The following is a 23,779-nucleotide window of genomic DNA, read 5'->3' on the forward strand; positions in this document are numbered from 1 at the left end:
CGTCTGTCAGGCGGACCCCCGCGCCCCGACCCCGTACCCCAGACCCGCACGCAGCCCTCTGATTGATGGGGGTGAAACGGTGCCCGCTCCGGCAGGAGAGGTGTCGGAGGCGTCCGTGAATTCTGAGAAGTCGGGTCTGGGGTGGCAGGAGGGCAGGAGGGACGCGGCCGCTGCTCAGCAAGGGAAGGGTCGTGTCAAGGGGGGTGGCCAGGGGTGGGGGCAGTGGGTGGGGTCGGGGTTGACTTTGAATAGCAAGGGGCGCTTTCTCGAGCGGTGTGAAATGAGCAATACATGTATTAGGGGCTAACAAGAGAGCCGTAACAGTGACAAAGAAAAGCTGCTCCAAGTTGGCGGCTAATCCCCACCCATCTGCCCGGCTCATTTCCATGTAGCGAGCCATCGGGTGCCAATCAGGCCTCAATAGCGGCTTTCGAGTCTTTATTAGCCAGGCGCCGCTCGGAGGGGCTTCGCTCAAGGCGCTGTCAGCCGCACCATTCTTAACCCCCATTTCCAGGGGTTTTATAACTTGGTTGTAAATTGCTATTAAATGTAAGTCTGCCCAATAATGAACCTTAAGCCCCTCTCGCCACCCCCGCCTCTCCCCTCTCCCCTTCTTTCCCTCCCCGGTCCTATTATCAGCCTTTGCTGGGGCCTCGGATGGGGCCTGCCCGGGAGAAGAGGTGACATTGTTGGTGCTGTTGCTGGAGAAAGCCTCTTAGCCTTTAAAATAGTTAATAATTAGATTAAAACTTCAAATAAATTAACTAGAGAGTGAATGGGGACTAGTCAGGGGAGGGTTCCTCCCTTCTTTTTTTTCTTCCAGACAGTCCCCACATCATTACAATGGGTCACGTTTCTTCTCCAGCTCAGCCCGCAGGGCTGCCCTGTCCCTAGATGAAGGGCCGCCAGAGCCTTGCACGCGAGACCCTCCGCTGCTGGCTGCCTGCTCCCTGCCCGCCACTCTCCCGGGCTCCTGGGAGGTGCTGCATGGGCCTGTCCCACCGAGTTCTCAGAGACGCTGCTCAAGGGGGTCCCCTGCGCCTGCAGACCAGGCCGGGGTCAGACAGGGGGAGACATAAGATGACTCAGGGCTCCAGCTGCCTCAGGGGCCTCACCAAGGCTTCTTTGGCCCCTGAAAGGCATGAAATTCAAGGATTAAAGAGATGGAGGGGAGTGGGGAAGACACCCACCGGCTCGGCCAGGCTCCTGGGAAAGGCCCGGGAGAGGCAGACTAAAGTACCCAGAGCCTCTGAGACCACCTTGCTCCACACCCCATACTCAGTACCCACAAGCATCTTTCCCATGGCCCGTTTTATAGGTGAGCATGCCTGAGGCCCAGAGCAGTGAAGTTGATTGTTAAGGCCACACCGGCAAAAAGGAGAGAGGGCTCTGAACCTCTGCTTCCCCTACCCCGATCCTCCGTCTCTCCCGATCCCCTGGCTGCCTCTCCACAAAACCCTCTCCCTCTGCTCTCTGCTCCGGCCTGGGCAGCCACTCTGTGGACAGACGAGCCAGCCTTCTTGCCTGGGCTTGGGATGTCCGCATGCCTCCTCTGTTCCTCCAGCTCCTGCCAGCACCACCTCCTCCAGGAAGCCTCCCTGATCTCTGCAGCCTCCTGGAAAGGTCCTCCCCTCGGAGCCCCCAAGCCCCCACTCAGAACCTGGGCAGGCGTGCCTTGCCTTCCCCTCCTTCCTCCAAGGCAGAGATGGCCATCCTGCTGAGCTCCAGGCTGGGCACTCAGGCCAGGCCAGCACATGCTTCTCGTTGACAGCAGTGAGGATGGGGGTGATCAGGGGACCCCCTGTCCCCACTGCTAAAGGCAGCAAGAGTAATGGCAGCTTTGAACCTAGGGCCGGAGGACTGGCTAAGGCTTTAGATGTGGGGTCAGGTACTCCTTGGGGCCATCTCTATAAGATGGGTCATTTATTGAGCCCCTTCCAGTGCTGGATGAGCCTGGTGCTGGATAATTCCCATACAGACCTCATTCTGCACCAGGAAAACAGCAGGCACTCTTTCATCCCCAGTTTACAGATGAAGAAACTGAGGCCCAGGAAAGTTGAGTGACTTTCCCAAAGTCCCAAAGCAGCTAGCCTGTGGCTGCTCAGGGACGGGACAGCTCTTACTCCAGACCTAGTGTCCATGAACTGTGTGACGGGCAGCTGAGGGTATTTCCTCCCAAGTCTGGAGGCTTCCGTGAATCCCACTGTCCAGGAAGGGGGCTATTGGGAGCCCTTGAAGCCCCTGCCTGGACTCTGGCTTCCAGGAACATAGGAAGCATGCAGAGGGCCTAGGCCCCCAGACAGGGAGGGGACAGGAGTCAGGGCCCTGAGTCGAGTCCCACTGCGGGGGTGGGGAGGTGGGGGAGCACATACCTTTTTTGAACTCTATCTCAAGGATGTCAGGGCTGTTGGGGGCTTTGGCGGGGTCCTGGGTCTTTGTGTAGAGGCCTGGAGGCGCTTGGTTCTGACAAAAGACAGAAAGAGGTTGGAGGATTGGGAGTCCGGAGCCAAGCCAAGACATGCTGGTCCCTGGACACCCTGTACCCCACCTCCTGCAGGGATCTGCACCCCTCTCCCCTTTCCAGAATCAGGGGGGTGCTGGCACCTCCCCACCATCTGGTATGGTCCAGCAGGCGCCACAGCCCCCAGCCCAGAGCCAGCCCCGCTTGCCAGGGGCCTGGGAAACAAAGGGCTCAAGAAATCAGACAGTTTTTCCCCTCAACTTGATCTCATCATTTTCTTCGACGCCCCCACAGCTGGAGGTGGAATAGCAGGAGAGGAGCAAGTCAGGCAGGAAGAAGCGCGACTCTGGGGGAGCAGGGGCGCAGGCTTCCCGGGAGCGGGCACGCACGCTCCCGCCAGCGCCGGGAATTGGGGTTTATTCTGCACTGACCGCAAAGCTAATGACTGCGCGTGACCCCAGCAGGTGCTCTGGCGAGCCGAGCCGTCCCCAGGGTCCCTGAGGTTAATACTCACAGGGAGAAAAGAGAAGCGGAAAGCGAAAACCCATTTGAAAACACATCAACCTTTATGTATATTTTTTCTTGGGCGTGTTGGAAAATGCTGCTCGTCTTGATGCAGTGGTGGAGGGGCGGCTCGCTGCCTGGAACCATCGAAATTCCCTCCTGTCTCCCCAGGCCCCAGCTCCCACAGGCTGTGGCTTGGATGCTTGCCACCGTGGAGATGGGTCCTCTTGGGCCTGACTGCTCAAGTCCCTCCTGTGGGTACCCCGTGCCCAGCCGTTCTGGTCCACCTGCTAAGTCCTCGGAATGGCAGTCCCTTAAATTTTTGCTTTCAAAACCTTGCAGATTCCCACGTCACCCTCCAACTATAATTTCTTTTGAGTTCTCAGCAGCCCTGTTTGGTAAGAAGGTCTGGCACTGTCGCCCCATCTACAGATGAAGAAGTTGAGGCTGAGGGAAAGGACGGTAACTGCAGCTGTGAGGTTTGTTCTGCGGGCATCTGAGTTCTTCCCTGGCACCTAGCACAGGACAAGGAACCCACGAGGCCTTTGGCAAATGCATGTTGGAGTTTAGAGTAGTGGAAAATAGCCCTAAGCAGGAGTCAAGACCTCAGGCCGCAGGGGCCTTGGGCAAGCTGCTTCACCTCCTTCAGCCTCAGTTTCCTCATCTGTAAAATAGGGAGAATGAAACCTGCCCTCGACTCTCTTATGATTTAAGTGTTTAGACAGTTTTTATATATTTTTTTACTGGATATGAAAACACACAAGAAAATGCCAGGGAAGGCCTAGTGCAAACTGTAATGTACTCTGCAGGTTGAAAAGACAGCTGGAACAGACTGTGACAGGTGCCGGGCCTGCCTCCCAAAAAAGCCCCTCCGGGAGAGGCCCGTCCTCCCCATGTGGGATGGATCACTCGCCTGTGGCCACTTAACTGCTGGCTCTATGCTAAAGTGATCAACTACCACGGTTTCCTGGGACTCTCCTGGTTCTAGCGCTGAAAGTTCTGTGTCCAAAGAAACCTCTTAATCCTTGACAAACCGGGATGGTTGATCCTTCTAGTGCTACTTCTGAGTTCAAGGAGGGGCCTGAGATGGAGCTCCCCCGCCCCAAAGTGTGGTGTGACTCAGGACTCCCGCATCCCTTCATTTGTTCCACCTGTGGGGCAGAAACAAGAACCCAGAACTGACCTTAAAGACAGACCCAAAGAGGTGGAAGGGGTCCTTAAGGACCCCCAGCTTAATGCCTCCATGGACCAGGGGAAACAAAGGCCCAGGGAAGCAGCTTGTCCAAATCATACTTCAGAAGCCAGCCCTGGGGACACTAGATCCCCTGCCTGGTGCTCTTCCTACCAGCCCATGCCATTTCCCAGCTGCTCTAGTAATCTGGGTTGAGAAATGGTGTGAGGCCTGTGGCCGGGGAAGGCCAGCATCACTGTCCATGGGGCAGGTGCCAGGGCTGGTCTCAGAGAAATGCCAGGCTCCCTGGGTCCCACTGGGCCCTGCCCACCCCCGAGTTCTCTGTGCACAGACAGATGTGGTCCCATCCTCAGCCAAAAGGCAAAATGAACTGGGGATGGACTGTGGGTGACCGGCACAATGCCACAGCCCCTTCTGCACCTGCCTGGGACTCCCCCTAGCCTGGGCTCTACTCACACCAAGGGGCCAACCCTGAGGTCCCCACCCGTGTCATGCCACACCCTTCACACAAGTCCAGGACGTGAATCCAGCACTCTACAGTGGAAGCCAGGTGGGCCCCTGACAGCGCTGCCAAGTAGATAAAACAACTAAAGAAAATACCTAAATAGAAAGAAAATGACATTTGCTTTGCATTCCGAGGTGGCTGGGCGCCTGCCTCCTTTTTACTCTCCCTCCTAAAAGCCCAGTTCAAATGACAAATAGTTTGTTGCTGAGTATCAATGCCATCTCTTTATCCATCCCAGCGGGAGGGCTCACTTCCAATGTCATGGGGGGGTGCTGGGGGAGGAGAGAGTGGAGAGAAAGAGGGAGAGCGTCGGGTGGGGGTGGGGGGAGGGCGAAAGAACGCACGAAACGGGCGGGGGAGGAGAGATTGGAAGCAAATGGCCCATGAACTGAGCCGTGATGTACAGGCATGATCGATGCCGCGCGGCCCGCTCAGCCGGCAGCCCGGCGGCCGGCGCTGAATGCCGCTCTCACCCGGGCCGCGTGAAGTTAAAGCAAGTAAATTTCTGTCTTTCTTCGCATTAGCTGCCTCATTGCCCTTCAATCAGCCCTCATGGAGGCAGAAAATGGCTCGGCCATCTGCCTTCAAACCCTCCCTTCCGCAGGTCTCAGGGCTTTTTTTTGGAAAGGGGGAGGGGCAGGGGAGTCCCTTCAGGTCTGTCCCCCAGAGCTCCTCCTCAGGGGACCCGGCCGCTCCACACGAGAGGCAGAGACACAAGGGTGGGTCCTGGAGTTTAGCCCCCAGCGCAGAGCCCTGGGGGAGACACCATGGCCAGGCCAGCCTGGAGGCGGGTGCAGACCCCCTGCAGGAGTGGCCCGACCCTGGGTGCCTCGGCCAGGCCCCATGCCTCTCTGCAGGAATGATGTTGTCTCTCACCTCACACCCAGCCCAGCCCAGGCTTTCCTGCTTGACCCCTTCCTCCCCAAAGAATCTCAGCCAGCAAGAGGGAGGGCAGGACCCCCAACTCCACGAAGGAGGCCTTGCCTGGTGCCAGGCCAAGCTCTTTAGATGCCCCAGGAGTGAGCAGCTGTGGTTTCCCACTTTGTGCATGAGGAATGGGAGGCTCAGAGAGGTTGGGTAACTTGCCCATTGTTGCACAGCCATAAGAAGCAGAGTTGGGATTTAGACTCAAGTTTCCTATCTCTTGGATCTTAGTACTGATTGGGTAGCAAAATCCTTAACAAAGATAGCCTTTAGCACTTACATATGCATCCAATGCCCTCATTAGACAGGAGGCCTGTAACCTGCACCAATCCTTGAACCCCCCTCCCTGCCCCCAGCACTGCCTCTGGCCCCTGCTCTGCTCCCCCAATGCTGAGATGGTCTATTCTCTGGGTGCCTCCTCTCTGGTGAGGAGACAGCCACAGGCTGCTTGAAATGGGCTGGGGGGTGGTTTCCCAGCATGCTTGGCTGGGAGGACACCCTGCCTGGAAGCCACTGTGAAGCTCAGTCCCCCGCCTCCCCTGGTGCTGAGTGACTGGCTAATTAGGGGTGGCTGGCCTGAGTGTTGTGGGGTCAGCAGAGCATGAACTGGAAAAACCTGTGGCCAGCAGGCAGCAGCTCTATGGGGCCCATCAGCCCCCAGGGGACAAGGGTGCTGGCTCTGCTGAGTGACAAGTTTAGACCAGGCAGGATGAGCAGGTAGGGAGTGGGGGCCGTGGGCAGTAGGGGAGCCACAGAGGCCAGAGCAGCTGGTGCCCTGGGGCAAATCACCACTCTGGCCTCAGTTTCCTCACCCATAAAATGAGGATGCTCACAGCCTGCATCCAAGCAAATTAAACCAGGAAAATACCAAACCCAAGCCTGGTCCCCAGAAATGGTCACTGGTATGTGTTATGGCCAACACCAACCAAGTGAATGGTCTGGCATTGCCTGGGATGGCAGGCAGGGGAGAGTCAGAGCCACTGGGCCCTGGGAGGAGCCATCCTGTGATCCTGGGCAGGGATCTGGTACTCTCCATCCTATCACCAAAACCACCGGGCATCCTCCCCTCCAGCAGGCCTTCTTAGATCCCCCAGGCCCAGCTGCAGCCCCCCCAAAAGAGCACACTTCTTCCCTAACCTCAGCCAAGCAGCCACCCCACCCCCAAACCAGCCGCCCGGGTGTGGGGCTGGGCCAGCGAGTGGAGACACACTTCCTTGGGGACAAAGAGATTTTTCTCTTCCCACGATAGATTTCACCCTCCCTCCCCCATCTCCCACGGTGGGCAGGGGGAGACACAAAGAACCCCCCACCCCCAGGGAGAGAAACCCTAAACTTCAAATAGGGCCGAGGGCCCAGCCTGGCCAGCCTGGGAGGCTGGGGACAGGGGATCAGGGTGGCCGGCTGGCGGGTGTGGAACACAGATCCAGATAAATGGGTCCTGAGGCTCGGATCTGTGCCCCCCCTTGCCCCCAGTCGGGGCAGCGCGGCCCGAGAGCTGGTGGATGCAGGCTGGGCCCTCCCACGAGTGTCTCATCTGCCTAATTACTTCTTCATTGTCTCGCAGTCACACACTGTCCCTCTATGCTGCCCTGAAATATTTCCTTCCCCTATTCATCCCAGCGGCAATTAGAACAAAAGCACCGGGGAGGGGGGACCTTAAAACGCAGCGTAGAGAGGGCAGGCGGAGGGGACCGGCTGGGGAGGGTGGGGGAACACAGGCAGGGCTCGGCCCCAGCCCCACAGCCGGCCCCCCGTGAAATTTCAAATTAGGCAACAAATACATCAGACGGCATCGGCACGGAGCAGCTACCACCAAAGGCAGCCGCTCGGAGCAAACGGGGGATTACCTTGGGGTTCTCCAAGATTCCAGCCTCGTAGCTGTGTGGGGGAGGGAGGGAAGACAGGGGGTCAGTCGGGGAGGGGACACAGCCACGCCATGCACACCCCCACCCCCCAACACACACCCCATTGTGCCCACGAGTCTGGTCTGCCTTTTTTTCTGCCAAAGCAACTGCTGCCAGCCCTGTCTGGAACATTCTGGGCCCACCACAGTAGGCTGTGGGAGCTGCAGGTTGCCAGGAAGAGCTGGGATGTTTCCCTCATCCTCTGGGGCACCCCAGGGCTCCACACGTGGGGGCCTTCACACATGCTGTCCCTCTGCCTTAAACACTGTTCCCTGTTCCCTGCTAAGGCCTTCTGCATTCTTGAGGTTTTGACTGCAGAGAATGCCACTCCTCAGAGAAGCCCTCCGTTACCCTAGAGGAGGCTAGGTCACCACAAAGCTGATCGGAACTGCAGCGAGAGCAGTGCCGGAGCTGGGCAGCGTGACGTCTGTTCTCCCGAGGCTTCTCGGCTCCACGAGCATGCGGACCGCATGTGTGGGGGCCACCACCTCATCCCGCCTGGGCACAGAGCAGACACTCGCCAGCGTTGGTCCCACTGAACGAGTCGGGGAGTGCAGGGGAGGGCCGGGGGCGGGGGTCTCACCTGATGTGCATGAGGTTCTCGTCCATGCTCCACGGGCTCTTGGGGGTGACCGGGATGGGAATTCCATGTTGCTGCAGGTAAGAGACAACACGGGTCGGGCATGAGGCAGCTGGAGGTAGATGCGAGGGCCAGGCCCAGCTACCTTGTTCTGTCCAGGGTGGCAGACACGCCCAAACTCTGGCCTCCTTTCAAGCAAGACCCTGGGCCACCTCCTGGTCTCCTCTGCCCTGGAGCCACCTGGGGAGGGAGCGAGGGCCCCATTGCTGGATGTGCCCATGCAGAACTACAAGAACGTGTATCTGAGGTATTGAAGAGTGCACACTGACCCTGGAGGTTCCTTCTGGAAGATTCTATGAGTCTACATGTCAAGGACCCCTGAAGCACTTAAGAGCATGCTAGGTACTGTGCCAAGGGTCTTCCAGCACCAGTGACCCCCACCACGACCCTATGAGCTGGGGGTAAACCAAGGCATATGCTACCAGAGCCCACACGGTGCCGCATGTGGACCCAATGAAAGGAGGACGCCCACAAGGGCTTCTAGCTCGCGGCACTTGTTTATAATACACTGCCCCACGCCTTCTGGGACGCGCCCCCACTCTGGGCCTAGCGCAATAGCCACATACGTCACTCTGCAGACTCTAAAAGGGGAACACCCCAGCAGATCCCCCATCTCCATTGGACTCTGCTCTGATTATGTTTTGCTTTCCAAATGGTACAATCCATTGCTAAGGGAGAAAAACCCTCCCACAGAGACCATGGGCTAGAAAGGCTGTGGCCACCACCTCACTCAGCCTTTGGGGAAGAGATCGGGCTGGTTGCCTTCGTGGCCCCTGCCACCCTCGCAGACGCCTGATTGGAATCCAGCACACGCATTCCACTCTCCTCTGGGACATATAGGCACCGCCTTCTCCTCCCCAATCCTGATGCGCACAGAGTGCAGGGAGGTGGCCCAGACTGGAGGCCAGCAAGACTGGACACTCTGCCTCCCCAGTGCCTCGGCCTCAGTGGGTCCCGGTGGGAGCCATGGCCAGCCCCAGCCCAGCAGCCTCTGCCAGCATCACCCCGCAGGCCCACTCTCTCCCGCTGGGCTCCGGCTGTCACTCCCAGGACTGTAAGACTCTAGAGGCCTCCTCCAGGGAGTGGCTGTTTCCTCCTTCACAATTTAAAATTAAAACGAGGCTAAAACCTTCTGGGTTTCTTTTTTTTTTTTTGAGCTTTACCAGGAGACTTACTTTAAAATACTAGCCCACAATCTACTCTAGAATTTGTGTGCTCTTCAATTTAAACTACATGGGCAAATGAAAACACCTCATTTCATTTCAAGGCTGCTCAGTATGGGGAGCACTTGTCCCCCACAAGTTGCCCAGAGTCAAATCCACACACTTGCCCTGTGCTCTCTCCAGTGGAGATTGCCAGGTGTGGGCACCAGGACCCTGGGCAAGACAGGGCTGGCCTTTCCTGCAGGGATATCCTGGTGGCTGCTGGGCTCTGTCCTTCCTCTCATGGCTCAGCGGCTGGGGGCTGAGAAGAACAGTGGGACAGGTTCCCTGGAGGCATTGGTTTTGTCTTTCTGGGGAGGTGGGGGTGGAAATACCCTTGCCTTCTCTCCTTCTCAATGGGCCTCCATCAAGGAGCAAGGAGAGGAGAAAGGGAGAGAAGGAAAGAACAGGACAGGTTCCCCAGCTCAGCAGAGACGCTCAAAAATGCCGACAGTAGTGGCCATCCCAAGACCAAAGGCACTGCCGTTTCACAGCCCCTCTCTGTCCCCTACACCACCCCCACCCCACTGCAAACTCATTGTAATCGAGGACAGAAAACAAAACCACCTTCAATGTGTAGACAGGAAACCGCCTGTTTTCCAGCTCCCACCTTGTACTCTGGCTTTTTCTTTTTCATTTTTTACATTAATTATGGCGACAGTGATAGGGATGGGGTGGTTCTGAGTGTTCTTCCCTTGGATGATGAGTTTGAGGGGACAGGGAAAGTGGAGCACAGGCCTGTTTTTTATGAGTCTCATTGAGCGCCTTTTGGTCTTGGCTACTTACGGGTTTTGAAAGCAGAGATTTTTCAAAGCCCCATTGATTTTCGTCTCATCTGTCTCAGATCCCGCCTGGCTCTGAATTTTGACAAAGCCTCACTGCTGCTCAGTTATTCTGGTCATTTTCTGGGTGCAGAAGCACTGCCCCTGCCTCCCTTCTAGAGTGCGCGAAGCCCCAGAGCGCGATTCCGACAGCATCTCTGAGAAAGAGCGTAGGTGGCCGAGGGGCACACGCTCATGTTTCCCAGGCCAACTTTTCCTGCTCAGAAGGTTATTGGGCATAGAAGCTGGAAAGCAAGGACAGCAACACTCCTGAAGCTGAAATTCATCTTTGCTGGAAAAACCAGGAGTGGCTTTTGTTTGGGGGCTTAAAGGAAATGAATCGGTCAGCCCTGCCCCTCTCTTTAACTTGAGGGTGTAGCTAGGTGTGGTTCCAATTCATTATCCTCAAAGATGAAACATGCTTCATATTCTGGACGTCAAGGAGACGAGCGGGGAGAAAAGCCTCGCCAGCCCCAGTCCCTTAATAGCTCTGCTATTTGACAATTTGTTTGGCAACATATGGGCTTGCTCTTGTAAACTCCCCTCTTAATAATAAAACAACAGATGGTGGAGAAGGTCTTTCCTCCCAGCTCTCCAGGTCTTAATGGGAGGCTGGCGGCAGGGGCAGAGCTGCGTCCCCGCCGCGTCCCCTACCACGCGGCACCTTGGCTGCGGCGAGAGCTCACAGCCAGCCCTGGCGACTGCTATTTAAAAACCTGAGCAATTTTCTGGTGTGTGCACCGAGTTGCTTTTCCTCTGTCTGATTGATTGAGGCTGTTTGTCAAGTGCTGCCATCGAGTCACTAAAAAGAAAGGTGCCCTGGGGAGCGGCTAAGGATCTTGATGCAAAACTTCTAATATGTGTTATTGCAACTTGTACTTCAAAAGGGGCTGGTGCCAGAAAAGGCTTGTCTGCCACTGCCCCTCAGAGCACCTACCTGTTCCTGGGAAAGAGCTAGGGACAATTAGCAGCCTCAATTAGCAGTGATTGAGGTGCAGAGAACAGCCTCTTGCTCACATCCCCAGTCACCCCGAATGACACACCCTGCATATGTGGCAAGCAGGGCTCTGGTCTCTGTCCCCTAGGAACAGGAGAGAGAACGAGTCCAGCACCCTCTTGCTCAGCAGACTGGGAGCTCCCCACAGAGATGCTCAGCCTGGGCAATGGACCCAGCAGATGACCACACCTCTGCGGGGCCAGCCCAGGGGACAGATGCAACAGCGGGGAGGAGGGGGTGGCTGGGGCAGAGGTTCAATCCCGCATCACACAGGATCAGTCCTGGCTTTCTATTGTGGGCCCAGGCAGCCCTCGAGCAGATCTGTGCCTGGGAGGGCGGCAGGCAAGGGCTGGGGTGAGGGCGGAGGCTCTAGCCTTACATTTGCGTACTCCATCAGGTCATTGCGGCCCTGGAACCGGTTGTAGAACTCAGGCATCCTCCAGGGAGCGATGACCTGGACACAGAGCAAGTGGTCAGAACTGAGGCGGGCCGAGCCACTGGCTTCTCCTGGCCCTGAAGCAGCAGACCTGGTCTCTCTGGGAAGGGGCCCACAGCTCCAATGACCACCCGACAGTCTCCTGCTGTGTCCACAGAGAGGATGCAGCCCATGGGTGCAGGCAGGGAGACCCCACCGAGCAGGGAAGGATGCAGCCTGCCACCCTGGGGGATGGCTGTGAAGAGGCCTGAGCTCCATGACAGAATGGCTGTGTGTCCTCAGGCAAGTCCCTGCCCCTCCTGCCTCAGTCTCCCCAGTGAGACCTGAGGGTTTGAAGTAGGAAGGCCCTTGTTCACATCCTCGCCTGAGAGCCACCACCAGCTGCCTGGTCTGGCCCTGCTCGAGGTCGGTGGCACCCAGAGATGACACACTGCCCCCACCCAATTCTTTCGTTTCCCACCCAGAACTGTTCCGCGTGGGGAAGGGAGGGGATTGGGGGAGCCCAGCCTGACTGAGGGACAAAGCTCATTCCCTCTGGGTCCCATTGGCCTGAGGGGGTCAGGGACAGGTTTCCAGAACAAGAGCTCCCTACTAGCCCCTGGAGCTCACCAGGCCCCTGCCTCTGACTGCAACCACTCAGGCAGGTGGGCAAGGGGGGCATCATTAGATGGAGAAGCCAGTTTGGTTTCTGGGCTGGGGATCTGATGGTGGGGTGGGCGGCAGAAGGCCTGCTATTCTCTGAAGCCCCCCAGTCTCAGAGTGAGCAGCATCGGGATCAAGGCTCAGCACTGGAAACACCCCCGCCCTCACCCCGGCTCCTGGAGACCAGCTCGGGCCCATGACCCCAGCCCCAACCCAGCCCCTGGGCCTGGCCTCCACAGACAAAGACCCAGAAACCGGACACCCTGGCCCCCCAAGCTGCTGTGGGAATGCAGAGAAGTGGGGGTCAAGACAGGGCCCTCGATGCCTGCCACCTTGCCTGCAGCAAGTCAACAAGCAGCCACTGTCCCACGGCTGCTCAGCGGCCTGGCGTTTGGGGTCAAAATAGATCATTAGAGCTCATTACCGCTCACCTCCGGGCCACTCCCATCCCCCACACAGCTCCTGGCTGGTTAAAGGGACAAAGATATTTCACTTACAAGAAAAAAAAAAAGGGAGACCCCTTAGACTCCTTGGGGGCTTGGGAGGGGGCAAATCTTCCCTGGATTTAGCCCAAAGTGGCCTCAAAGGAGCTCAGATCTAGGCCTATGCTGTTCAATATGATGGTCACGAGCCACGCGCAGCCACTCCCTGAGTGCTGGCCGCGTGGCGGTCCCACTGAGATGTGCTGCTAGTGTAAACAAAGCACACACTGGTCCTTGAGGACTCGGCATAAAAAAAAAAAAAGCAAAACATCTCAGTAAAGTTTTTTACATTGATTACATGTTGAATGATAGCATTTTGGGTACATGGGGTTCAATAAAGTATTTTATTGAAGTGATGTCACCTGTTTCTTTTTATTTTTTTCAGTGTGGTTACTAGGAAAATGCAAAATGACCTGTGGGCTGGCCTTTGTGGCTGCGCTGTGTTCCTACTGCTTGGCCCCACCCCTGCCCAGCCTGGGAGCCCCTGCCTCGGGCGTGCATAGCTGGCATTGGGCGTGCATTCCTGGAACCTGCCTAGGCCTGTGCCCAGCAGGGACTCGGCAAATACTGAATGAGTGAGTGAGTGAGTGAAGGAATGAATGGGTGGATGGATGGACACAGGCCCAGGTCCAAGGTCAGGACAAAGGGCAGGGGCAGCAGACTGGAAGGTTCCCACTTGTGCTCTAACACCTGGGTGACATGCCACAGGCAGGGGTGGCTGAGGTCCTGGTGATTTTCACCCCAGGAAAGAGTCTGAGACTCTGAGGCTCAGGCATAGATAGCTGTGGGCATAGCTGGGTGGCCCTGACCGGGGCTGGGAGGGCTGTGGCCAGCCCAGAAATCGGCCACCATGTCCCAGAGCTGTTCTGGCCTGCATGCAGGGAACGTCAAGGACACTGGTTGAAGGTCAGCAATGTCTGTCTGTCTAGTGCCCTGGCCCACCCAGGCACCTGGACAGCAGCTCCAGGAAAAATGATTGGCCAGTGAGAAAGTGGCCTCTGCTGCAGACTGTGCACACGATGCTCTCTGTGGGAATAACGGGCACCTCCACCCAGAGAAGATTCCCTGGCACACTGTCCCTGTCCTGTGGATCCTCTCAGAACCCCATGCCCTGCCCCTCCCAGGGGCCTCAGTCCCCAGTGGCCACCCCCTAAGAGCAACGTCTTACCTTAATCTGGGGGGCCAGTGAATAGCAGGTGAGCTCAAACCGGACCTGATCATTCCCCTGAAACACAGCACAGAGGATCGTCAGCAACCACAGAGCAGGGGGTCTGGGGGTCGAGGAGGGTGTGGGGACAGGGGCAGCACCAGGGGTGGTGGACTGCATGCCTAGAAGGGTCTCTTCTCGTGTGTGTGTCCCCCTCCGACCTCACAACCCTCTGAGGCAGGTTCCATTATCTGCCTGTTTAAAGACAGGGCAACTGGGCTTTCTTGGAGAGGCAGAGGAGCCAGCTCCTGTCCCACAGGGTGGTCAGCGCTGGACCCAGGGCTTTCTGAGTCTACAGCTGAGCTGTGTTGGCACTCAGGCAGGCAGGATGGGATGCCTATGTACCCATTATGTGCCATGCTGTGAACATCATGACTTTTGCATGTGCCGTGGCAGGTTAGTGCGCATGTGGCGGGTGTGTGTGCATTGCAGCGCAGAGGTGCAGAAGTGTAGCAAAGCAGAGCGGGTACACGTGTGGGGACACGTGGTGTGGGGTCATGTATGCGTGGGCACGTATGCAGGGTGTAGGGGCATGCGCATGTCATCATGCATGTGCAGAGTTCAGAGGTGCATGTGGTAGCATGAGGGGACATCTGTCCCCTTGGGGCTGGAGGTCTGGCCAGCGCTGGGACTCCTGCTCTGAGAAGCCCCAAGGGGCTGCTCCCAAGCCGCCCACATGACAGCCTCTTCCTGAAGGGACCCCACCTGCCTGACTTTGCCCTCTCCCAAACTACAGAGCGCATGGTGCTTTGGTCCCCACATCCATACAGATGGGAATCCTGTCACCTCTCTGAGCCTCAGTTTCCCCATTTCTATAATGGCTGGTTGGGGGGAAGAGATAGAGCCAGCTAACCACGGAGGGCCTTTTGCTCCTCAGGTCCTCTCTGCACAGACAGAGAAACTGAGGCCCGAGAAGGGAAAGAGACTAGTCCCAGGGTATACAGGCGGGGCAGGGCCCAAGCCCAAGTCCCCAGTACCCACAGCCCCCCCACCCTGCCTGCATCTCCTGCTGTCAAATACAGTCATTCCAACATCCCATCAAGCTGCAGCCGTCATCCCAGACACAGCTGGCCATGCTGACGACAAGGAGGAAGGAAGGGAGGAAGGAGAGGAGGCCGGCTCAGCCAGCCCAGCTCAGCCAGGAGAAGACGGCTGCCTGCGCCTCGCCCGCCTCCACCAGCTCAGAGGCCTGGAGGGAGCCTTGGGGCTGGGAAATAACAGAGGGACCTTCCGCCTACTGTGAAAACTGCACGGCACAGCCAGGCAGTGGCGGGAATAACATGTTATTTTCCAGAGTCTTGTCAGGCAGCGCGGAAAGGCAGGTCCCAGCCCCTCTCTGCAGAGCCAGGAGCTGCGTGCAGAGCTGAGCCTCGAGCTGGGGCCGAGCAGCCCCTACTCACCCTATTCAGCCCCGTTCGTGAGAACCTGCTATGCGTTGTCACACAGAGTGCTACCCAGGGCCAGGAGGACTTTTAACCCTGTTTTGCAGATGAGAACAGTGAAGCTCAGAGAGGTGAAGTCACTTGCCCAGGGTCACACAGCAAACACGCCCATGCTCACAGTTCTCTCTCAGGCAACTGACCTGAGCTTCGTGGATAATGAGCTTGCTGACGCCTTACAGCAGCCCCATGAGATTGGTTCTATTATTATTCCCATCTTATGGATGGGGACACTGAGGCCCAAGCACCCCCAGCCAGCCCAGTTCCTTGAGTCATAGCAGCTATAACAAGAGGCAGGCTCGTTTCAGATTTGTAAAGCACATGGTCAAGTATTGCATATCTGTTTTTTTTCCCCACGGCTTCATGTTTCCCCAGCACAAAGGTGGCTTGTGCCTCCCAGGCCATGCACGGCTGGACTGCTGTCTGCCCATCCAGACACTGCCGTGGGGACACCCATCTGTTCGGGAGCCAGAGAACCTCGAAGAAGCCAAACAAACAGGCTTCCTTGGTTCAAACTCTGTCCCAGGCAGGAGCCGAGGGCCCCAACCAGTCCTTCCCCTCCCTAACCCCGAGACCCCCAACACCAGGGTAGATTCCCTGGAATAAGGGGGATGTAGTGTCTATCACACACATGTGTGCACATGCTGATGCATGTGCACACGTGTGCAAACACGAGCCCACTGGGATTGGAGGGCCTGGGGGGTCTCCCATCTGCCCCTGGGACAGCCACACAGATGGTGCCATTTACAAAACTCCTGCCCCTCTGCACGTACCCTGCCAGAGTCTCAGGCTCATATTTCCAGATCCCCCTTCCAAAACGGGGGAAGGGAGGAGGCCCCGCAAGGGTCACCCCAGCTTCTGTGCAGCTCTCTGGGTGGGCAGGATCAGGCTCCCAGCAGCATGTGGAGGGGTGAGACTATGGCTCGATTTCTGTTCCAAGTTCTCCTGGGCTGGGGTGTCTGGGAGGGAAGCCGACCCTCGCCTCTAGGCCTTTGCACGGGCTGTGCCTGCAGCCTGGGATGCCCTCCCGGCTTAGCGCCACTGACCAACTCTTGCTCCCCCTGGATATTTCAAGTCGCCCTCTCTGAGCTCCTGCTGGGTTAGGGCCCCTAAGTCCCCCATTGCCTTCTCGTCACCAATCCCATAATGGCATCCAGTGCACGGAGGAGAGCCAGTGCTAGGTATATATTTATGAAATGAACAAATAAGTGCATGAAGGTGGAACATGGACCCCCAAGGCATGTCTACGTGGCTGGAACAAGGACCCCAAGACCCTGGTTCCCTCCACCATGTGGATAAGGTGCCAGACGCTGGGAGAAGTCAACGGCTGAGTTATCTGCACGGCTAGTCTCAGGACTGGCACCCTCCTGCAGCCGTGCTGGAATCTCTCTGCATCTTGGGGACCCTCTTCAGCCTGCTTACACCCCAGCCACAGGAGCTCTTTTCTCTTCACTGTGAACCCCTTGCAGAAAGTTCCGCCAAGTGTCCCACTGGGGTCTGCCTTGGGTGGCCAGCCTCCCGCAGGCCCGGCCCCACACGTCCTCCCGCTTGCTCACTCTCTTCATCACTTGCTTGGGACAGCCCCTGACTGATCTGTGAAGTCACTGGTGTCCACCCCCAGCCAGCCAGGCAAGGAGCCCAAGTGCTCAGGGTCCCTCCCTCCCTGCCCCAGGCCTTCTTAGTCCTCCACACTCACAACCCCCAGTTCTTGGAAATTGTCTCCAGAGGCTACTGGGGGCTTCCCAGGTATGTAAGGGGAAACGGAGGCAGGAGAGTACGTGCCTTTCAACCTCCAGAAAAGAGATGGCAGAGTCAGGGTAACACCTGCTCCTCCAGCATCCCGGTGGCCTTCCCACTGTCTTGGAGGCCCTCAGTGATGTTTCAAATCTGACTGTCCCTTTTGTGGCCCCTGAGCATGAGCTTCAGGACACCCCAAGTCCCAAGCAGCTTCAGAACCAAAGCCCTGCAACACCAGGGTGGGGAGCAGAGGACAAGGGTGGCGCTGGTCTCTCCGTCCCTCTCCCCCTCCAGTGGCCGCCCTCTGGCCATCCACGGAAGGCCTCTGGTGCCATCTGGTGGCCTTACGGAGGGCAGCGCACACAGCTGCAGGCGGCTATTCCCAGCCGCTTGTGGGTTAGTCTCCGCCTGGACCCCAGGAGCTACCCACACCAGAGCCAGACCCATCCACACACCCACCCACAGGCTCCACCAGCCCTGAATGCCACCCAGCTGAACCCTGACATTACCATCTGAGGTACCTTTTCTGGGCAGGATCCCTTCCAGAATCCTGGTCCCCTGGCCTCAACTCACCAGCTCATTCCATTTGGGCAGATGAGATGGCTCAGGAGCTTTCTTATCCTGCACTGACATTTGTCCTCAGTGACCTTCCTCTGCTCCCAGAACAGGTCTGACAATTGCAGGGTCGGGATACCTCCTTCAAAAAGTGTTCACTATGCACCAGGCCCCGTGCCAAGCACTTTATTGGAATTATCCGACTCATTGCTCCTAACCACCTGTGAGCTGGGTTTTATTTCTCTCTCCCTTTTATAGGTGAGGAAACAGAGACTCGTGGGGGTTGAGTCACACAACGTGAGAGCAGTGGAACTATGGTCTGCAGCAGCCGTGTGGGCCTCTGAGCCCCTGAGTCTCCGGCTCTCTCTCCCGCATCCAATTCTACCCAGCCCCTCCTGCGGAAGCTGGCTCCCACATCCCTGCCCACGACTGGGGTATTAGTAGAAACTAGGGCCATGAGTCTGTGTGTAAGAAATGCTCATGGGTCCCTTCCTACCTCAGAAGCCCAGCATTTCAGTTCAGCACAATTTGCCACTGTCCCACTGGGGGAGTCACCAGCCACCCCCCATCCAACCTGGGACCCTCCATCCCTCCTAATCAATTGCCCTCAGGATGAAGCCAAACCCCTTAGCACGGCCTCAGCCCAGTCCCGACCCCACTGCTCCCCCCACGGCTGTAGCCCGTGCTCCGTGCTGCCAGGCAGGCCCTCTGCCTGACACACTCTTCCCATACCCTGTTATTCATTCACCTATAAGCAGCCTTCAGGGCCATGCTCTGTAAGACGGCCTTCTCTCAGCCCCTGGCTGCTGCCCCCACAGGTCCTCTGGCACAGACCCTCCAGCTGCCTTCTCGTGCATCCATTCTCCTCTCCTTTGTGAGAACATGGGCTCGTGGAGGGCAGACAAGAGGCCCAAGAAGTTCAACACTGTGCCCAAGCCCAGCATGTGCCCAATGCTTTACAGACACCAGTGTAAGCTTGCTGAACTAGTGCCCAAGCGAATGAATGGATGAATGCACAAGCCTTCAAAGACACAACCAGTGCCGTCCTGGTGGACGGCTGTTTGCAAGACCACCCTTGAATCCCAGCTCCATCAAAAACTTAGCTGTGGTGTCCCTGCACCACCGTGAGCCAGGATCTGCACCCCCCATTCCCACCTCGACCAACCCGGGGCAGGCGAGGTAGTGAGCTCCCCGTCACTGAGGAGGTTCACAGCCTGCTGACTGTCAGGTTGTTCAGTATCCAATTCTTGTAGTAGGTTATTGGCGTGGTGTCTACTAACTTTGAGACCTCGTGACTCAGGGGTCTTTATAATAACATCGCCTGGCAGTTGCCACGGTTAGGAACCCCTCCACAGGGCAGTGTGCTGAGGGCTGTTCTGACTTAGACCCCATGGGGTCCTCCTTCAGTCTACACTGGCACACACATGGGCCGCAGGTAGGAGTGTGCTATGGGTTGAATTGTATCCCCCGAAAAAGAGAGGTTCAAATCTAACCCCCAGCACCTCAGAATGTGACCTTATTTGGAAATAGGGTTTTTACAGAGGTAATTAAGTGAGGCTGTTAGGATGCTCCCTAATCCAGTAAGACGCGTGTCCTTTTGAAAATGAGAAACGTGGACCCAGAGACAGCCACACACAGAGGGAAGATGATGCAAAGACACAGGGAGAAGACGGCCGTGTGGAGACGGGCACTGGAGGACTGGAGCGATGCATCTACGAGCCAAGGAACGCCCGAGGCCATCAGAGCTTGGAGAGAGGCTGGAGGGACCCTCGCCTACCACCTTCAGAGGGTGCGTGCCCTGCTGACACCTTGACTTTGGACTTCTGGCCTCCAGCACTGTGAGGCGATACACTTCTGCTGTGCTAAGCCACGCAGTGCCTGGTACTTTGTTACGGCAGCCCTAGGAAACTAAAACAGGGTGTTAGCCCCATTATGCAACTGAAGAAACTGAGGCTCAGGTAGGGGAAGGGCCCTGCCCAAGGGCACACAGAGAACCAACGGCAGAGCTGCGGTGTGAACCCTGCTCTGCAAACTCGGGGTTTCTGACGCTTCCCACTATGTCTCCTGGCAACTCACACTCTGTGCCCTTGGCCAATGACCATGTCCTAGAAGTTCAGTGTCAATTCTGCCAGATGGGGTGACATCCCTCCCACCCCAATGGGTGGTGTGAGGCCCACCCCAATGGGTGGTGTGAGGCAGACAGAACTCACAGCGCACAAAGCACAGGAATTAGCCGATACTATTCCTCTGACGGGGATCTTCACAAGCCCCGCCTGTCCACCGTGCATCAAACTCTGCTCTGGAGGCACAACCTAAAACTTCCGGAAGCTGTTCACTGTCCTCTCCTTCCCAGACCCCCTGCCTCCTTCCCCCTCTGCCCGGCCCTCCCCGGGCAGCATCGAGCCTTTGCCTCACCTTTCCCGTGGCACCGTGTGACACGTACTTGGCCCCCTCCCGCTGGGCGATTTCCACTTGTTTGCGGGCGATGCAGGGCCTGGCAAGAGAAGTGCCCAGGAGGTAGCGGTCCTCGTACAGTGAGCTGGACTGGACGGCAGGCCAGATGAACTCCTCCACAAACTCCTTGCTGAGGTCCTCGATGAACACCTATGGGGGAGAGGAGCTCATGAGAAGGGGCCTCAAGGATGGGGGCTCAATCGGAACACAGAGCCCAGGGGCATCAGGTGGCCCCCATCAGTGGCTGACACCTACAGCAGACATCACTAATCCAGCACATGACGCTGTTACTCTCCCTCCTGCACTCATGGCAGACATTGTTAATCAATCCCAATACACCATCCCGCTAAAACCGGATGTGGCTTCTAAATCCCTCCCAACAAGATGAAACTCAGTTGCCACCTAAGATCTCGAGCCTTAGTTCTCAACCAGGGATAGTTTTCCTCAGATGGTAACACCGGCAGGTATTTTTGGTTGTCACAACTGCCAGGTAGGAAGGACAAAAAGGAGGGGAGTGGGGAAGGTAATTCTGGTATCTGGTGGGTAAAGGCCCAGGGATGCTGGTAACATCCCACAGCGCACAGGACAGCCAGCCACGTGAAAACAGTGCCAAGGTGGAGAAACCCTGATCTAGAGGAATGGCTCTTAAAATGTAGACCCCTGGGGGTCCCCAAGACTCTTTCAGTCAGACTCTTCCAGGAGACTGAGTGAAAATATTTTCTTATAATGATACTAGAATGCTATTTGCCTTTTTCACTATATTGACGTTTGCACTAATGGTGCAAAAGCAATCATGGGTGAAGGGCTGGTACCCTCTCACTAATCAGAGCAGAGGCACCAGATTGGGCTCACGGTCACTGTGTTCTTCATGCCGCACCCTCATGGTGCCAGTTTCACTTAGGAATGGCCTTGATGGAGCAGTGAAATGATCGCTTTTACTAAATCTCATCCTTGAGTATGAAATGCGAAATACACATAAAACACGGAACACTTCTGTTCTGAAGTAGGAAGGAAAAGCGTGAGTGTGATGCTGGAATTACAAGCTAAATTAGCCACTGTTTTCACAGAACATTGTTCTTACTTGAAAAGACTGACAGACAAAATATGGTCATTCAGACTTAGGTCTTTGGCCAACATTTTCACAAAAATGAATGGAGTAAACCTGTCATTCTAAGGAAAACCGACAGTATCTGTTGCCAGGGATAAAATGCAAGCTTCCCAGTGAAAATTAGAGTTTTGTAAATTTTGAAAACAGAAACTTGTTTCTGACACTGTAAGCTTGACAGTTTCCCAGTATTTCTGATGTGAGTAGTGGTGACATTAACAGATGTATTTTTTTGATATTTTATAATGAGACGTATCAGCATTTGGAAGATCTGCATAACTCAGTGGAACAATTATCTTTCAAATTATCAGTGTATGATGTTACATAATCTTGCACCAGTAAAAGATCCGTTCAAAGTGCAAGATGGACCAACAGATTTTAACGCAACAAAGCACGAAAAGTTCATTGCTGTGGTTTCTGATCCCCTATCATGCTAGTCTTTAAGAAACTATCACTTGTTGAGTCTGGGTGCAGCATCAAAGAATGTCCCCAACCATCTGAAAAGGATATTAAAATATTCTTCTCTTTCCAGTGATATGTCTGAGAGGCCAAATTTTCTTCATAAACTTCAACTAAAACTACACTGAATGCAGAAATGGCTAAGAATCCATTTGTCTTCTGCAAAGCCAGACATTAGGGAGATTGCAAAAAACTCACAAAATTTTCTGTTTTGGAAAATAGTTATTTTTCTTAATAAAAATGTTACTTATGTTAACATGAAATGTGTTTAATACTGTTTTTTGAAAAATGAATTAATATTTTTTAAATTTCAGCTTTTATTTCTAATGTGATAAATATCTATAGATGTAATTCACAAAAGTTCTCTGGGGCTGTCAATAATTTTTTTAGAGGCAGGAGTTTCTTTGGACTATTTTTACAATTTCCTGTGAGTCTATAATTATCACTAAATAAAATAAAAAAGAAAAGAAAGCAAAGGGATTATATCCTAATGTTATATGAAAAAAAACATAAAAAATTCTAAAAATTAAGAATGTAGAGGGGTCCTGAGGCCAAAAAGTTTGAGAATTGCCTATTTAGAGTAAGGGGCTATAAAGCCAGACCTCCCCATGAAAGCCCTACTCACGCGCTGGCTGGAAGTGCACTCTCCTCTTCAATGCCCAGGTATTCTTTTCCCACTTCCTGGGCCACTACTCAGACAACCCTTTTCCTCTCCTCTCCTGTCTGGAACTTGGGGGACACCAGACTGAGGAGGGATATTCAAGTCCCAGGCCTGTGGCCAGTGGGTGACCTGGGACTGCATTCACCTCTCACACATTCATTTTAACATGATAATTGAGCCCTTACTATGTGCCAGGCACGTTCTGAGGTTCTGGCAACCCTGTAGAGGTGTCCTGCGGAGGGGAGAGGCTCTGACCAGGCAGGTGGGGTGGTGGCTTTTCACACCACCCCTGCTGTGTCCCCTGCTCACTCCTCCAAGTGAAGGGGTGCAGGTGGCAGGGACTTCCCCATGGGAAGCAGCTCCCACTCTGCACAGGAAAGGCATGTGAGCAGGGGCCCCACTGGTCCAGTTCACCATATCTGCGACACCCACATGGTAGGATGCACAGTCAATGCATTGGGCTCAACTGGAGTTTTCTGATTCTGCAGAATGAATGCGAGGATGGGTGGATGGACAGAGAGATAAGGAGATATGGACAGGGAGATGGACGGTGAGTGGATGGATGATGGAAAGGGAGGTACAGGAGGGATGGGCAGGTAGGTGGGTGGGTGGGTGGATGGATGGGGAGGTGGGGTGCGTGAGTGGGTGGAAGTGGGGCTGAGGTTCACACACCTGAAGGCAGAAGGACTTGGAAAAAAGAAGACAAACTGGGAGGCGTGCAGGGCGGTGGGAGCTCTGGGGCAGGGGAATGGCTGCAGCCCCTCACGCCCCACTTCTGGCCCCAAACCCTGCCTCGCACTTGGTACCTTTTTGGCCCCGAGCTTCAACGCCTTCTTCCTGGCCTCCTCGAAGTCTTCCTTCTGGCCGATGTTGGCCTGAGGGGCAGAAGCAGAGAGGCCCAGTCAGCCAGGGGCAGACAGGAGTGTGAGAAGAGAGCAGCCCCCTGGCGTGAGCCCTGGAAAGACACAGTCCACACGCAGCAGCCCTCACATGGGAGGTCAGGATACTTCCAGGAGCTAGTACTTGGAGCTGGATGGCCGGGTTGTGCTGGGAAGTCATTTCTATGAGTTGGAGGACTGGTTGCACCTGGCCCGGGGCACACAGGCTGCTGGGATAAAACTGTTTGCTGTCATTGCCTGAAGGTCTAAGGTTTCCCTCGAACCCATCTTTGTTCTAGTAAACTCTCCCTAAGCCCAGCGCAAGAGCTGGCTTGTCAGAAACTGCCCAGCCTCTGGCTCACTTCCCCAGCCAAGGGCAGTGACTTGCCCATTCTGAGGCATCTGAGTGGGTATGAGGCAGAGAAGCCTGTGCCCAGGAGCTCCCAGCTCTGTGCATGCAGCTGCAGCCTGACCTCCGGTTCCGCAGGCCCCGTCTAGACACCGACATGTTTTCTGCTGGCTGGACTCTGGCCTGAACACTTGCTCCCTGCATTCCGCTCAGCACTCTGGAATC

The 23,779-nt window shown here is 55.8% G+C and overlaps 1 protein-coding gene across 1 annotated transcript in view; it reads right to left on the reverse strand.

Annotated features, from left to right (window-relative positions):
- Window positions 1-23,779, reverse strand: part of ASS1 (argininosuccinate synthase 1) — a 53,124-nt gene that overhangs the window by 20,900 nt on the left and 8,445 nt on the right. The window contains exons 4-10 of the mRNA XM_063082441.1: window positions 23,134-23,202; window positions 20,064-20,252; window positions 13,879-13,935; window positions 11,530-11,604; window positions 8,074-8,144; window positions 7,434-7,464; window positions 2,373-2,463 (exon numbers count right to left, since the gene is read on the reverse strand). Of these exons, the coding sequence (XP_062938511.1) occupies window positions 2,373-2,463; window positions 7,434-7,464; window positions 8,074-8,144; window positions 11,530-11,604; window positions 13,879-13,935; window positions 20,064-20,252; window positions 23,134-23,202 (583 nt within the window). The remainder of the gene's footprint in view (window positions 1-2,372; window positions 2,464-7,433; window positions 7,465-8,073; window positions 8,145-11,529; window positions 11,605-13,878; window positions 13,936-20,063; window positions 20,253-23,133; window positions 23,203-23,779) is intronic.

This window comes from Cynocephalus volans, chromosome 17 (assembly GCF_027409185.1).
Source record: "Cynocephalus volans isolate mCynVol1 chromosome 17, mCynVol1.pri, whole genome shotgun sequence".
Lineage (NCBI taxonomy): Eukaryota > Metazoa > Chordata > Mammalia > Dermoptera > Cynocephalidae > Cynocephalus > Cynocephalus volans.